This window comes from Poecile atricapillus, chromosome 26 (genome assembly GCF_030490865.1).
Source record: "Poecile atricapillus isolate bPoeAtr1 chromosome 26, bPoeAtr1.hap1, whole genome shotgun sequence".
NCBI lineage: Eukaryota > Metazoa > Chordata > Aves > Passeriformes > Paridae > Poecile > Poecile atricapillus.
In genome coordinates, this window is record NC_081274.1 from 6,184,027 (window position 1) to 6,197,570 (window position 13,544).

The following is a 13,544-nucleotide window of genomic DNA, read 5'->3' on the forward strand; positions in this document are numbered from 1 at the left end:
CAGAAATGTAAAACTCTTATTGGTCAGTGAACTAACACATCACCATCATTGGTCAGTGGGGTACACCACCCCTCGACCTTCTCTTGCAAGAAAACAAGAAACTGACAAACAGCACCTGCAAGGCTGTTTTCTATCTCTGAGGATTGTTTTAATTCCTCCTTATGATTTCCCAGGCCACTTTCTCAGGCAAGACTGAGAAAGTTATGCGGCCTGCTATTCCACGGGCACTCTGCTCCCTGCTTCATAGTTAGCATCCATAATTCCCCCTTTTTGTTTTAAAATAAAAAGCAGTGTTTGTAATCTCCTTCTGGGCCCTTGCAGGAAAGAGAACAAGCACAGCACAAGAGGTCTCCTTTCAGATATTAACAGAATTTTGAGTGGACACTGATTTAGAATGATCAGGGAGATTTTCTGGCCTATGTTACTGAATTCTTGATGTCTAAGGATTGTTTTCCTTGCAAGGACCTGATGGGTGACTCTAATACAACTAGTTCAGTGAACTAACACACACAGCAAATAAAACATCGTTAGTCTGCTTAAAACTGACAGTCTAACTTGTCAACAGGGAAGAATGCTCACTCTCTGCATGTGGAAGGACCATCTGAATGATGATCGGTATCTTGATCATCATCCAAGGGCTGCCTGTTGGCTGCTTTCTGTTCATGGTGTCGCAGATCAGGGCGAACGCACCTCGCAGGTATCCAATGTATCCCAGCATCTGTGGAAACGCATGCATACCCACGACCCCAAGTGATGAGCTCACACGGGCCTTGCCACTTGTTAGTGGTTAGGTCCCTCACCCAAACTTTCACTCAAGGCAGGTGCGTCTCGCCTGAGGACTGCAACAAAAGAAAATGATTCAAAATGACAGGATTATCAGAATTCTTTTGCACTGTGAGATGACTGATTGTATATAGAACTTTCTCCAACCAACTGTGTGGAGTTTCTCCAATCATTCCCATTTTTTGTTTTTCCAGAACATGCTTTAGGGTACCATGAGCGTGTTCGACAATAGTTTACCATTACGTATTTTTTGAAAATTAATAATTTTTGGCTTAGAGTTTAAACAAATGAAACTCAGAGAAAAGTCCAACAGCTGAAGATGTTCTTCAGCATCACCAGATGTCTTTTGAATCACTCTTTGAAGGCGATGGAGTTTAATGTGATTGCTTGGACCTGCTGATAATAAAACACAAGCATACGTCTTTAAATTCACAAGCTAATTAAACTTCATTGTTGTTAGTTAAAATTTAGATTTGATAATTCATTTTCTAAGTTTCTAATACTTTCAAAATATTCATGCATTGAGAATACTAAAACAAAGCAAATATCCCCCAAATTTCTTGGGATGAATGACTATCACCATTTCTCATGTTATTTATAAAACAAACCCAGAAGATATCAAATATGCACTGCCTATATGTATATTTTGCAATTTAGACAAGTGTTTTTTAACAAAACATGAGAGAATTCAAATTTCAAACCTGGTAGAGATTAACACTCAGATTTAAACCTAGTGAAACTTTACTTAATTCTATTATGCAATATCTATAAACAATTTACAGATTAGCTAACAATGCAACTTACAATGCTTTTAATTTTTCATCGCCTAAGTAAAATTCCCCCCCTTTTTCTTTAGTTTTTTCCTTTTTTTTGTTGACCATTGGATTTTCACCTCAAATATTATTTGTATTATTATTTCTATTGTCGTGAAAATTGTTTCTGAGGGACTTGTAGAGTTCACATGGCTGTGGTCAAAAGCTTTTTGACTCTCTGTAGTCAGTGAAGTAACCAGTGGAACTATCTGCGGTGTAGACATGATTGCTTTGTCAGGCTGTTGTTGTTCGTAGGGTTCTGCAGCTGTGTTGCTGAGCGGTTTGAAGTTTGCAGGTTTTGAGCAAAGCTGACTCTGTTGTGAAGTTGCAGTTGCTGCTATTCGCTGAAACTTCTGCTCAGCTGCTGTTGCTGTGTCCAGCGGTGGTTGCCATGGCAACACTGGCGCATGCGTGGGCCCCGTGGATGGACGTGGGGGGGCTGAAAGCCCATCTCCCCCCGCCGTGCTGGTGATCCGTGGGGACTGCTGCGCTGTCCCTTGCGGCACAGGAGAGCAGGGCACAGGGAGCCCGAAGGACACCATCGACAGCCAAGGCCCTCCTGCGCCCGCCCGCGGCGGTGCTTGCGGTGCTGGTGAAGGCACCGCAGAGGGCGCAGGCGGAAGCAAGCGGTCTCCATTCCCCTGCCGCCTCTCTGTTGATGAAGCTTGCGCGCCCAACTCCGTGGGTGACGGATACTTGAACTCTTGGGGAGAGGGAGATTTTTGGGGCACAGACTTTTTCTGCCCACGGCCAAAGTCCTCTGAGGGTCCGGGCAGAGCTGAGGGAGCGCTACGCTGCTCGTCCTTGGTCCCATCCCCCAGTCTCTCATGGTATACAAAAGAGGCACCCCCGGCATCTGAATCCTCCGTCCCAGCATCACTGTCCCCAGACTGGCACCGCTCCAACGCTTTAAAGAGTGTGCCCGAGGTGGCTGCCAAGCTGCACACGCTGGTATTCCCTTCAGCTAACTCAGACCATAGGCGGTCTCTCACCGACAGCCAAACTTCGAGATCAAAGGCATTATTGACAGTCACACTAAAACCCTGTGCTTTCTCCCACTGAAACAAAACACACATAGCATCTTCGGAAATACTGAGTCCCACGTGTGACAAAGTGTTCTGCCACGCAGAAAAGACAAGTTGATCATTAGTTGAACTTTGGTTCCTCATCCCGTCTATCTTGACGACCCGCAAATGCAATTACGCAAACGCAGTGGCTTAACCCGAGACTTTAAGCTCTAGCTTTGTCAAGATAAACTGTTCCAGGCCCACTCACTGGCAGGGCCCTGCTATCCTGTGGTCTGAAAGACCAGCTCCCTCAAGGAGAGTGTGGGAGATATTCGCTTACCTCTCTGTGGAGGAAGCGGGTGGTACATCGTCAGTCGGCTGCACCAAACGTCGGGGGTCACCAGATGTCGCTATTGGGAATGGCGAGAAGAACAACATGGACTCTCTTGTGAGTTGAACAGGAGCGTTCTTTCTCATAAGGTTTATTACCTCAGATCTTCTTTTATAGACTGATAGGTGAAAGTACAGAAATGTAAAACTCTTATTGGTCAGTGAACTAACACATCACCATCATTGGTCAGTGGGGTACACCACCCCTCGACCTTCTCTTGCAAGAAAACAAGAAACTGACAAACAGCACCTGCAAGGCTGTTTTCTATCTCTGAGGATTGTTTTAATTCCTCCTTATGATTTCCCAGGCCACTTTCTCAGGCAAGACTGAGAAAGTTATGCGGCCTGCTATTCCACGGGCACTCTGCTCCCTGCTTCATAGTTAGCATCCATACTTACCTCCCTTGGAACAGGGGATTGCTTTTAGACACCTCTTGTCCTGGTTGCTTCAGAGTGATTTAGAGAGGCTCCATATCTAATTTTGCCTATTTCTCTGGGGCTGCCCACACTTCTGGGTTCACTTCAGCTGAGGCCTTGCCAGACATTTGTCAGGGAGTTAAAAAAGCATTAGCTTCTGTTTTACATTTTAGAATATAAATTTATATTTCTACATTAGCCATCTAATCCCTTCGTAGTATGTTACAATCACAATTAGGAGGAAGCAGAAATCCATGCGTTTCAAATCTGTCTCCCACATCTGCTAGTTGAAAAAAACACAACAGCATCAGCCTCTGTATCACCTTTCACAGTATTACAATCCAGCCATCTTATTCCTTCTTAATAACTCACAATTAAGAAGAAAAAGAAATTAATTTATTTTAAACCTATACCCTGCAGCTCATAATATTGGTTAAAAAAACATACCTGCTCATCTTTCCCACTGATGGACCGAAGAATTAAAATATTTCTTGACAACTTTTCCCCTTAGGTCTAAGAAACAGAGTGGATCAAGGGGCCCCTGTGTCCATCAGGAAATGCCTCCTCTCGATCCAGACCCACCCTGGATGTTCCTAAGGGCTCCAGTGTGGTGGGTCCCTGGTGTAATGGGAGCTCTGACACCACTAAGACTCCATGTCCCTCAAGGGCTGGACTTCCTCCTGCTGAGGGTGCTCCTGTCTCTGCTTGCAGTGTCCTGCCCACAGCTCCCAGCGTTCACCAGCTGGAGCCCAGCTGTGCCCCTCCCCCCCGGGCCTTGGCGCCCCCCTTGAGGGGAATTTGGGGAGGTGGGAGGGGGGAGCGCCAAGGCCGGGCCCCCCCGCGCTGTGGTGGCGGGAGCGGCTGCAGTGGGGAGCGAGTGCGGGCGGAAGCGGCCGAGAGCCCAGCGCTGCCCCAGGCCGAGCTGGCCCAGCTCCATCCGTGCCCCTGCGGTGGGATGCTGTGGGAGTGGGGGGAAAGAGGGAGGCGGCAGTGGGTGCTGGGCCTGGGGGCAGGAGGAGAAGGGAAAGAGAAGCAGGGTTGAGGAACAAAATGGTTAAATGATGCCTGTGGGAGGAGAAAGTGGGATTGTGCAGGAGAAGGAGGAATAGTAGGAAGGAGTATGAGGGAGAGTAGGGACATGGGAGGAGAAGGAGCAGGAAGAGTACGCAGCACAAGGTTCCATCCCTCCCTGTATCTGCAGCCCTCTGAGCATTACCCCCCCCACACATGCAGCAGCTGTCCGGGGAGGGGGATCCATGATTTTCATGGGGCTGAATCTTGGTGTTTCTGAGCTTTATTGGGCTAAATGTTAGTGCTTTGGTGTTGGAGGTAAATTTCTCACAAATGGGACAGGACTGCTGGGTGACATGTCATGAGCTTTTATTTTGGGAACCAGTCTCAAGTACAGATACAGGAGATGGCACAAGCTCACGTCTACCACAAGCAGCTCCAAAATCTCTTTGTTACAGAACATTTTATAAGTTTTTCAGCCAATAGCATATTGATAAATCTTACAGACAATTGTTCTATCTAATCACTAGAAATACACGTACATCTTCCTCAAACAATGCTTGCTTGTTTGCTTTCTATTAACAATACACAATACTCTGTTATTAAACTTAAAACTTTCTACTGTCTTGGTAAGCATATTTTTCTTCAATCTTAAGGTCTGTCTTGGCCAAGCCTAAAAACTCAGCTATTGTTTCATGTCCTTGCATGTTTTATTATTGTATCTTTACTTTCAGACCTTGCAGCTGCAGCTAGCTCAAAGTTTAAGTTCTCTGCTTCTTCTTTTGAGGCCTATTTTCATGGCATCTAAAAGTTTTCTTAACTTCACTGTTTCCCACACTTTGTTTTTTTGCAGGGGCTAAATCTCTTTTTTTGGATGGGGTTTTGGCTGAATCCTGATCTTTGGGGAGTTTTTGATCTGTGTCTTTATATTTGGAGGATTTTGGGGCTGAATCTTTATATTTTGGAGGTTCTTACAGACACAAGATGCCAAATGACTTCCTGAGATGAACTTGGGAAAGGAGCAGCCCCCAGGCAAACATGCTCTCCTTTTGTTTTTCCCCAAAACAGGATTTGTCATTCCCAAGGCATTGCTAGATGGAGGAGGAGGAAAAGAGAGCCCAAATGAGAAGGGGCTGCAAACCCAACCCAGGAAGCTGCAGGGTGGAAAGACTCCCCCTGTGCTGTGAAGGTGGCCAGCAGTCCAGACGGAGCTCAGAGCTGGTGGAGAAACCTCATGGCGAGAAGCCCCACAAGTGCTTGGAATGTGGGAAGGGCTTCAGTTACAGCTCTGACCTGATTCGGCACCAGGTGATCCACACTGGGGAAAAGCCCTACAAGTGTGGGGAATGTGGGAAGAGCTTCAGCCACAGCTCCAACCTCATCCGGCACCAGAGTATCCACACTGGGGAAAAGCCCTATGAATGTGGGGAATGTGGGAAGAGCTTCAGCCAGCGCTCCCACCTGATGCAACACCAGAGGATCCACACTGGGGAAAAGCCCTACGACTGTGGGGAATGTGGGAAGAGCTTCAGGAACATCTCTGGTCTGTTTGAACACCGGGTGATTCACACAGGGGAACAGCCCTATAGCTGCTTGGAATGTGGAAAGAGCTTTGGGCGGTTGTCCAACCTGAGAAACCACCAGCGCATCCACACTGGGGAGAGGCCCTATGAGTGTCCTGAGTGTGGGAAGAGGTTTCAGACCAGCTGCAATGTGCTCCTACATGAGCGGATTCACACAGACGAGAGGCCCTTCCACTGCCCCGACTGCGGGAAGGGCTTCAACCGCAACTCCCACCTCACTCTCCACCGGCGCATCCACAGTGGGGAGAGGCCCTACGAGTGTCCCCAGTGTGGGAAGAGCTTCTCACAGAGCTCAACCTTGACCCAGCACCAACGGAGGCACCAGTAAGGGAATCCCTGTGAGTGCCCCAAGTGCAGGAAGAGCTTCTTGTGGTGCTCCAGCTCCATCACCTATGGGAGGATCCGTATTGGATGATCCCCAGTGACCCCCGTTGGGCAGAGCCCTGGTGATCCATGTTGGGAAGACACCTGGCTGGGGAGAGTCCGCATCTTCCTGTCTCCCTGTGGGGACCTGGATGAATGCTGGAGTAGGAACATCCATCAGGACGCAGACCAACAATGGGAATTCCTTGGCGAGGGTAGATCTGTTGACTTGCAACCCGAAAAAGTCTTTTGCATTCAGTCATATCTTCTGGTGGCATCAAGGAATACTGGATGGTCTTGGAGGTCATTTCCAACTTCTGTGATTCCACAGTGTTAATTTCTTATTGCCCAAGGGTGTCTTTCACAGCCAAACAGTGATGAACTGGGTCAAAGACCAGCAGTTTACAGACAGTGGTCTGGAAACCCCTCCAAAAGAGGTTCTTCCCATGCATCCAAGTACGTGGACCTTCAGCCAGCACAGACACTGGAATCCTTTTCTTTTGGCCTTGATTTGCTTTTCATTTATTTTTATCTCTTTAAAATATCCAACTTTTGGTTTAAGAATAAAGACACTGAACTAAGAGATGGGTTGGGATGTTGAGGGACATAGACATGGAGAGTGATGTGGGGACACATGGACATAGATGTGGCCATTCATGGAGACACGGGGGGACACCGGCACAGATGGAGACGTGGGGGACAGTGACAGGGATGGAAACATGGTGGGGACACAGCCATGGGTGAGGACATGGTGGGACATGGCCAGTGACATGTGGGGCCATGGCCATGGCTGCTGCCATGGGGGGAACTGGCAGGGGCTGTGGGGGATGCTGGGTTTGAGGCAGTTGAGGGTTCCTGGCAGGGACCTGGGGCTTGCTGAGGGCTTTGGGGAGCCCAGGCCGAGCGGCTGTGGCTGTGTTGGGAGACCCTGATGGACCCCCTGGCCTGGAGCCCCAGCCGGGTATTGAGCTCCTGGAAAGGAATGAACATCCTTGTCCCCAGGAGGGCAGTTCTAGCACCCCTATGGTGTCTGGGGCACCTGGGAGGCCAGAGCAGGGAGGGGAGAGCCAGACAGAGCTGTCCCCCTCCATAGTTGCATCACAAAAATCACCAAACTCAGAGATTCTTCCCAGGAAAAAACTGTCAGGAGCTGACCGAATTGAGTGAAAAGGGGGATGGGACCCCCAGACTGAGGAGGAGGGGCCTGGAACCCCCAAAACCAAGCACAGGGGACAGGGGTGGTGGATTGGGGGGCAGTGGAGAAGGGGTGAAAGGGTGGGGGAAAGAGGGGTCCCACGCCTCCTTTCTAAACCCACCTCCTCTTTTCTCAGACCCTTCTCCCACTCCCTCCTCTGCTCTCCTGCTCCTCCATCCCTTCTGCTTTTCTCAGACCCAGTGCCCACCATTACCCCCTCATTTGCCCATTGCCATCACATCCCTCAGGAGATGGGATAGAGCTGGAGCAGAGCTGGGCTTTTGGCCTGGCCTGGGCACCCTTCATGCATGCCCTCCCCAAGTTTCCCTGGTGGCTTCAAGGGGTCCCGGTGACTTTTGGGGTTCGCTGGGTGTCATTCTGGAGTTCAGGTGCCTCCCATGGAGTCCCCAAAGCAGTGGGACATGGTGGGGAACACATGGGATCCCCATTCCTGATCCATCCCAGAGATGGGTTCCCCCCCCCATCATGGCCACCCTTGCAGCGTCCCCCAACTCCCTCCCCACTGCCCCCCAATAAACGGGACCGGGGTGAACAGGAAGCTTTATTGGGAATACTGTGAGCAGCGGGCATGGGCAGAGTGACAGCGGGGCTGGGATGGGCACATGACCACCCCAAAATCAGCAGGTGATGGAGCGGGGGGTCCTGGCTGGGCCTGAGGCCACGGGGAGGGGCTGCTGCCCCTGCCGGCTCAGGAGCTCTGTGGGCAGAGAAAAGGGGGTGACACCAGGCTGGGGGTCCCTGGAGGGAGCACACATGTTCACCCACATCCCACTGGCCCCCCGACAGGTGAGCTCCCAGCACCACCAGTACCACCAGTACAGCCCCAGCTCCCCCACACACCCCATCCCCAGTGCCTGGCAGGGGCCGCCAGCCCCAAAGCAGTCGCGCTGGGCTGGGGCGGGGAGGGGGGCTGCGGTCCCACCCCATGAAGAGCTGAGAGCACTAGTCGAGTCCAGTTTGAAGCGTGGGCAGGCGGCATCAGAACCCCCAAAATTGGCAAAAAGCATTAAGGATTCTCCCAAGAAAGAGTCACCTCCACACCCTGAACTTACCGGGAAACCCCGCAAAGCCATTTATAACTCCCCAAAACTGATAGAAAGCAGCAGGATCTTCCCTAATATGGGCTCCTCAGGTCCTTCCATGTGGGGCCCCACTCCATTGTCAGACCCAGGTGCCTCCCATCTCCCAGTTACTCATCCCTCAGAACTGGAAGGTGCCCCAAAACCTCATCAGTAACCAGATCACCCCAAGCTCTTCATCCCAAGTGTGGCTGTCTCATTGCAGACCCCATCCCCCATATCCCTGTTGGGTGGGGGGGAAGATGTTGGAGAGATTTCTCTCCTTTCTCCTTTGGTCCTGCTGTGAATAAATTCACTCCCTGTGCCCAGGCTGGGTCTGTTGTGCTCGTGTCAATGCTGGAACCAGGATCCCTCCCCATCCTTCTCCCGGCTCCTGGGCCTCTCCTTGTAGTTCATGTCCCTGTGCAGTTGCAGAGGGCAGGGACAGAGAGTTTTTGGTGGCTCCCATCATCCACGCAAGGCCAGCCCAGCCCCGGGGGTCCTGAGGGCTTTGTGGGGCTCCCCCATTTGCGGGACATCCCTGCTGGAGGAGGGTGTCCCCACTTGGTGCAGCCGCAGCCCAGGGCTCAACCAAGCAGAGAACGCCCTCACCTGGGGCCTCATTTTTGGGCACACCTGAGCCCCTGGACATCTGGATACCCATTTTGGGGTGTACCAGAGCTGCTGGATATCTGGGTGCCTGTTGTTTCCTCTGTATTGGGTTTGCACAGCCTCATTTTGGTAGTTGGGTTTTCTACAGGACTAGGTTCTTAGAGAAGGTTTGCGAAGTTTCCTCTGTATCCAGCAGATCCAGTCCCTGGTGGCTCCAAAAATGGAGGTATTGGATGCAGAGATTCACAGGGATGGAGATCCACCCACAGCCCCTGGAGAAGCCCATGGTGGAGCAGGGCAATGCCTGAGATGAGGCTGTGACACCTGTGGACAGAGGAGCTGGTGCTGCCTGTCCTGGAAGGACTGACCCCGTGGCAGAGTGACCCACGCTGCAGCACTGTGAGGGGGCTGTTCCCCATGGGATGAACTCAGGTTGGAGAAGTTCCTGGAGAAGTCTCCAGTGGGAGGGACCCCAGGGTGCAGCAGGGGAACGACTCCTGTCCCTGAGCAACGGGAAAAGCCCTGGGGGATGAAGTGACCATGGCTCCATTCCCTGTGTTCCTGCACTGCCGGTGCAGGAGGCAGAGCTGGAAGGAGGGAGGGGTGGGGTAAAACTGGTTTTAAAGGTCTTCATATACTTCTCATGACCCTGCTCTATGTTTCTGATGTTTTCTGCCAAAAATCTTTCTCCTCCCCTATTCTTCCACAGGGATTTGGGACAGTTTTCTGTTTCTGCGGAGAATTCAAAGCGATGAACTGATGCTCCTAATTAAGGGGTAGGACAAGTGAGCCTGAAGGACTTCCCGCTGAGCCGGAGACCCTCAAGACCAGGGACTGGGCAAGGCGGGCCGGGAGCTGCGGAGAACTTTGTTTGTGTTGGGAGCTCAATGGCGGCGCGGACCGGGCCCGTTCCGGGGCTGTTCCCCATCCCCGCCTTTCCCCTCACGCAGCCCGGGGCGGGCCCTGAGAGCGCGGGGCGGGGCTGTGCCGTGTGCAGAGCCCGCCACTGGCTGCGATTGGCTGCTTCTGCCGTCACTCGTGGTTCTGGCGCGCGCTGATTGGGCAGAGCGGGGACAAGCCCGGCCCCGCTGGCGCCCCCAGGGCGGCCGTGGGGCAGGAGAGCCGCCATTGCCGGAGCGTCTGTGCGGGCCCGGCAGCGGCGGCAGCAGCGGCCGGAGCCCGGTGAGGCGGCGGCGGAGCTCGGAGGCGGCCCCGGCCATCGCAGGTGGGAGCCGCGCTCGGTTCTGCGGGGGCTCGGGGCTCGCTGCGGGCCCGGGAGGGGGCGGCAGGGGGCTGTGGCGGGTGGCTTGTGCCGTGGCCGGCCCGTGTTGGCCCTGGGCTGAGGGCGCTGCGGGAGCGGCTGCCCGCGGTCTCCTTGCCGCTGGGGCCTCGGCAGGAGGCGGTGGCGGAGCAGCGCTGGCTCGTCCCGCTTCGTGTCGGGAGGCCGGAGGTGGCTGCGCTGTGCCCGGGGCTGGGCGGGAAAATTCCCGGCGCCAGAGGTTTGTGTGGCCCAAGGAGCCAGAGGAGTGGTGTGCAAGTGACTTTATTGCTGCCCAAAGGGAGAGGCCATGGGGCATTTGCCATGCGCTCTCTCCGGTTGTTGGAGGACGCGGCCTCGTTTTTGTCCTGATTTTCCCGGCCGCATGTCCCTGTCCCTTTGCCCAACACTGGCGGAGGTGCTTGGAAGGTTCAGCCTTCCCGATCCGCCTGCTGCATGTCCTTTTTGTATAACATCCGATATTCCTGGCTCTGTGAAGTCTTTGTTCTTCTGGAAGTTCAGGAATGTAGCAGGACTTGGTCTGAGCAGCAGTCCTTATCAATTAGTAACATTTTATGTAACTGATGATTTCTCTCACTGCTTTCTTATATACAAGTCCCGGCCCTATCTCCAAGTAGATTCACAGCATCTATTTGTAAGGACATATTAATCTTATTCTGTTCAATCTCTCTTCTTCTAATTTTCCCAGTCTTTGCAAACTTTAATTACCATTGACTCAGCCTCTTTTCCTAGGTCTTCTTTAGTTTTAGGATTGCTCTCAGTGCCCTCATTCTCTGTCCTTTTGTAGCCGTTTGTGGCTCAGGAGGCCTGGCTGCTACCTGCATCCCCTTGCTCAGCTGCTGAATGAGCTGCACTCAGCAAGGTGTGGTGCATGGTAAAAAGATGAGAGTTGCTGTAGTACATGAGAAGAGAAATAGCATTTGTTTAACTCATGGTCTGCCAGGGAACTGTGAAAACCTCGCCAAAAAGGTGGGAAAATCACCTTTTTGGTGTAATTTTAAAAGTTTTAGAAAAAGGAGATTAGGAGACAAACAATGCAAAATGAACAAATGTGCCCCAGTGTTTCTGCATTTAAGCAACAGCACACAAAGGATTGTCCCTTTAAAACCCTAGTCTCTTGCATATTCTTAGATTCTTATGCATGATTCAAACATTTCTCTTAAGTTTTAGATGTTCTTTTATTCAGTTTCAACTTCCCCCTCCCCAACAGATAAGCTTCTTGGCTCTATTGAGTCTTACACTCTCTGGTAACAGAGATGCAGTAAATTTTTCCCTTGGAGCTCTTGTCACTGCTTTCTTCATCTGGATAAGATAATTTAGGAATGTGGGGAGGGGGTTCTGATTATATTTTCATTTTCTGGGTTATATGAACAAATACAGTCTTTATTTTAATTGTATACTACAGCTTAAAAAAATATATCTGTATTACACCACTATTTTTAAGTTTCATCAGTAGGAGAAATAAAATTATATTAATACAGGAAAGTTTTCCAAAATTATACATATAAGATTCATTTTAATATTTGCAAAAATCCAATAATGTATCTATAACAGAAACATGGAAATGTGTCCCATTCCCATGCTTTCCATGTTTGGACTGATACGTGAGCTGCTTTCTTATTTTTTTTTTGTTATGTATTTTACCACTTTTCTGTTCTCATATTTTTGCCAACAGCAGTTTGAGTCATTTAAGTTTCCACAAACTGCCTCCTTTTCCTGCTAAAAGATAATCTGATCCCATCCCATGGTGAAATGTTGCATTCCTCATCTGAGTAGATTGGTCGGGAAGAAGGTCAGGAGCTGGAGCTGTCTGGTTGGGTGTTATTTTGAGGACATCCTGTAATCTAATTATGCCAGTGAAATGATAAATGGATTCTCTGGCTCCTGCTATGAATTCATCAGGGTTCCCTGGGGCTGGTCCATGGTGTTGCAGGATATGTTCTGATGGCTGTTCATCTTTTCCCAATTTTTTGGCTCTCAGAAGCCAGGGCTGCATCAATTTTTGGCTTTTCTCTAATTAAATCATCACATACTTGGATTCCCAACTGATTTCCCTGAACTTGTGGTAGGAAATAAATGCCACTGGTCTAAAACACCCTATATAACATAGACAATGCCAGCACATGTTGGAGTGGGTAGAGGGATGATTCTCCCACTGAAACAGAGAAATTAAAAATTAGGAATCAAGTATAAGTAAATGATTCGACTAAAAGAAGAGGGCCCCCAAAACCATATGAAATACTTACTGCTCCCACAAGAGTAGGAAGAGAGCGAGACTACAACATAAGATAAGGAGCTAGAATGTGCAAACAGGATGCAGAGACAAAGGCACTACAGGATAAGGGAATTTTCTGGACCCCTAAGCCAGGAGAAATGGTATCAAAGTCCAAAAGATGGTCAAAGGACTAAAAGGAGCATGTGCAAGGAGACAAGGTGAAAAGTTCGACTGAGAGGAAGATCACTGACTTCATCCCAAAGACCCCAAGACGACCCCCAGTGACCAACAAGTAGCAGTGCGCAGCCTCAAAGAGGTGTGGAGGTAATTTTAATATGAAGTGGGGACAGGCGGGGTTAGGAAATTAATATGTATTAGGTGTAACCCTGGTTTGTATAGAATAAAAAGAGAGGGGCAAGTCTCCAGGGTGTGCATGTTTTTGGAGGAGCTACTGCTCATGTACCTCAGGACTGAATAAATACATACCTAGTCTTATAACTTACTCTGTGGGTTATAGAGTTTTCTTTCCATATATCAAAGTGAGGGCTGGAATGAGGTTGGTTGTGCTGGAAAGAGACTGAGAGGGATCTTGGTGAGTCCTGGTGGGGCTGGGAAAGGACTGGGAGAGGGTTTGGGGGTCTTGGGGCAGTGGGGGGCAACTGGGAGGGCGCTGTGGAATCCTGAGAGGGATTCAAGAGGCTTTGGTGGGTCATGGGGAGGCTGGGAAGGGACTGCGAGGAGGTTTCAGGCAGTCCTGGATGGGCTGGAGGTAATTGGGAGGGGGCTTGGAGCGGCTTG

At 50.4% G+C, this 13,544-nt stretch overlaps 1 protein-coding gene across 4 annotated transcripts in view; it reads left to right on the forward strand.

Moving 5' to 3' along the window:
• LOC131588589 (zinc finger protein 239-like) overlaps positions 1-13,544 on the forward strand; it is a 59,698-nt gene that overhangs the window by 28,176 nt on the left and 17,978 nt on the right. For 2 of the 4 annotated variants that reach the window (XM_058857543.1, XM_058857542.1), the window contains exon 2: positions 5,489-7,186. The exons of the other annotated variants lie outside the window; for them this stretch is intronic. In XM_058857543.1, the coding sequence (XP_058713526.1) occupies positions 5,516-6,331 (816 nt within the window). In that variant the 5' untranslated portion in view covers positions 5,489-5,515 and the 3' untranslated portion in view covers positions 6,332-7,186. Of the gene's footprint in view, positions 1-5,488; positions 7,187-13,544 lie in introns of those variants that run through there. 4 annotated transcript variants of the gene reach the window in all.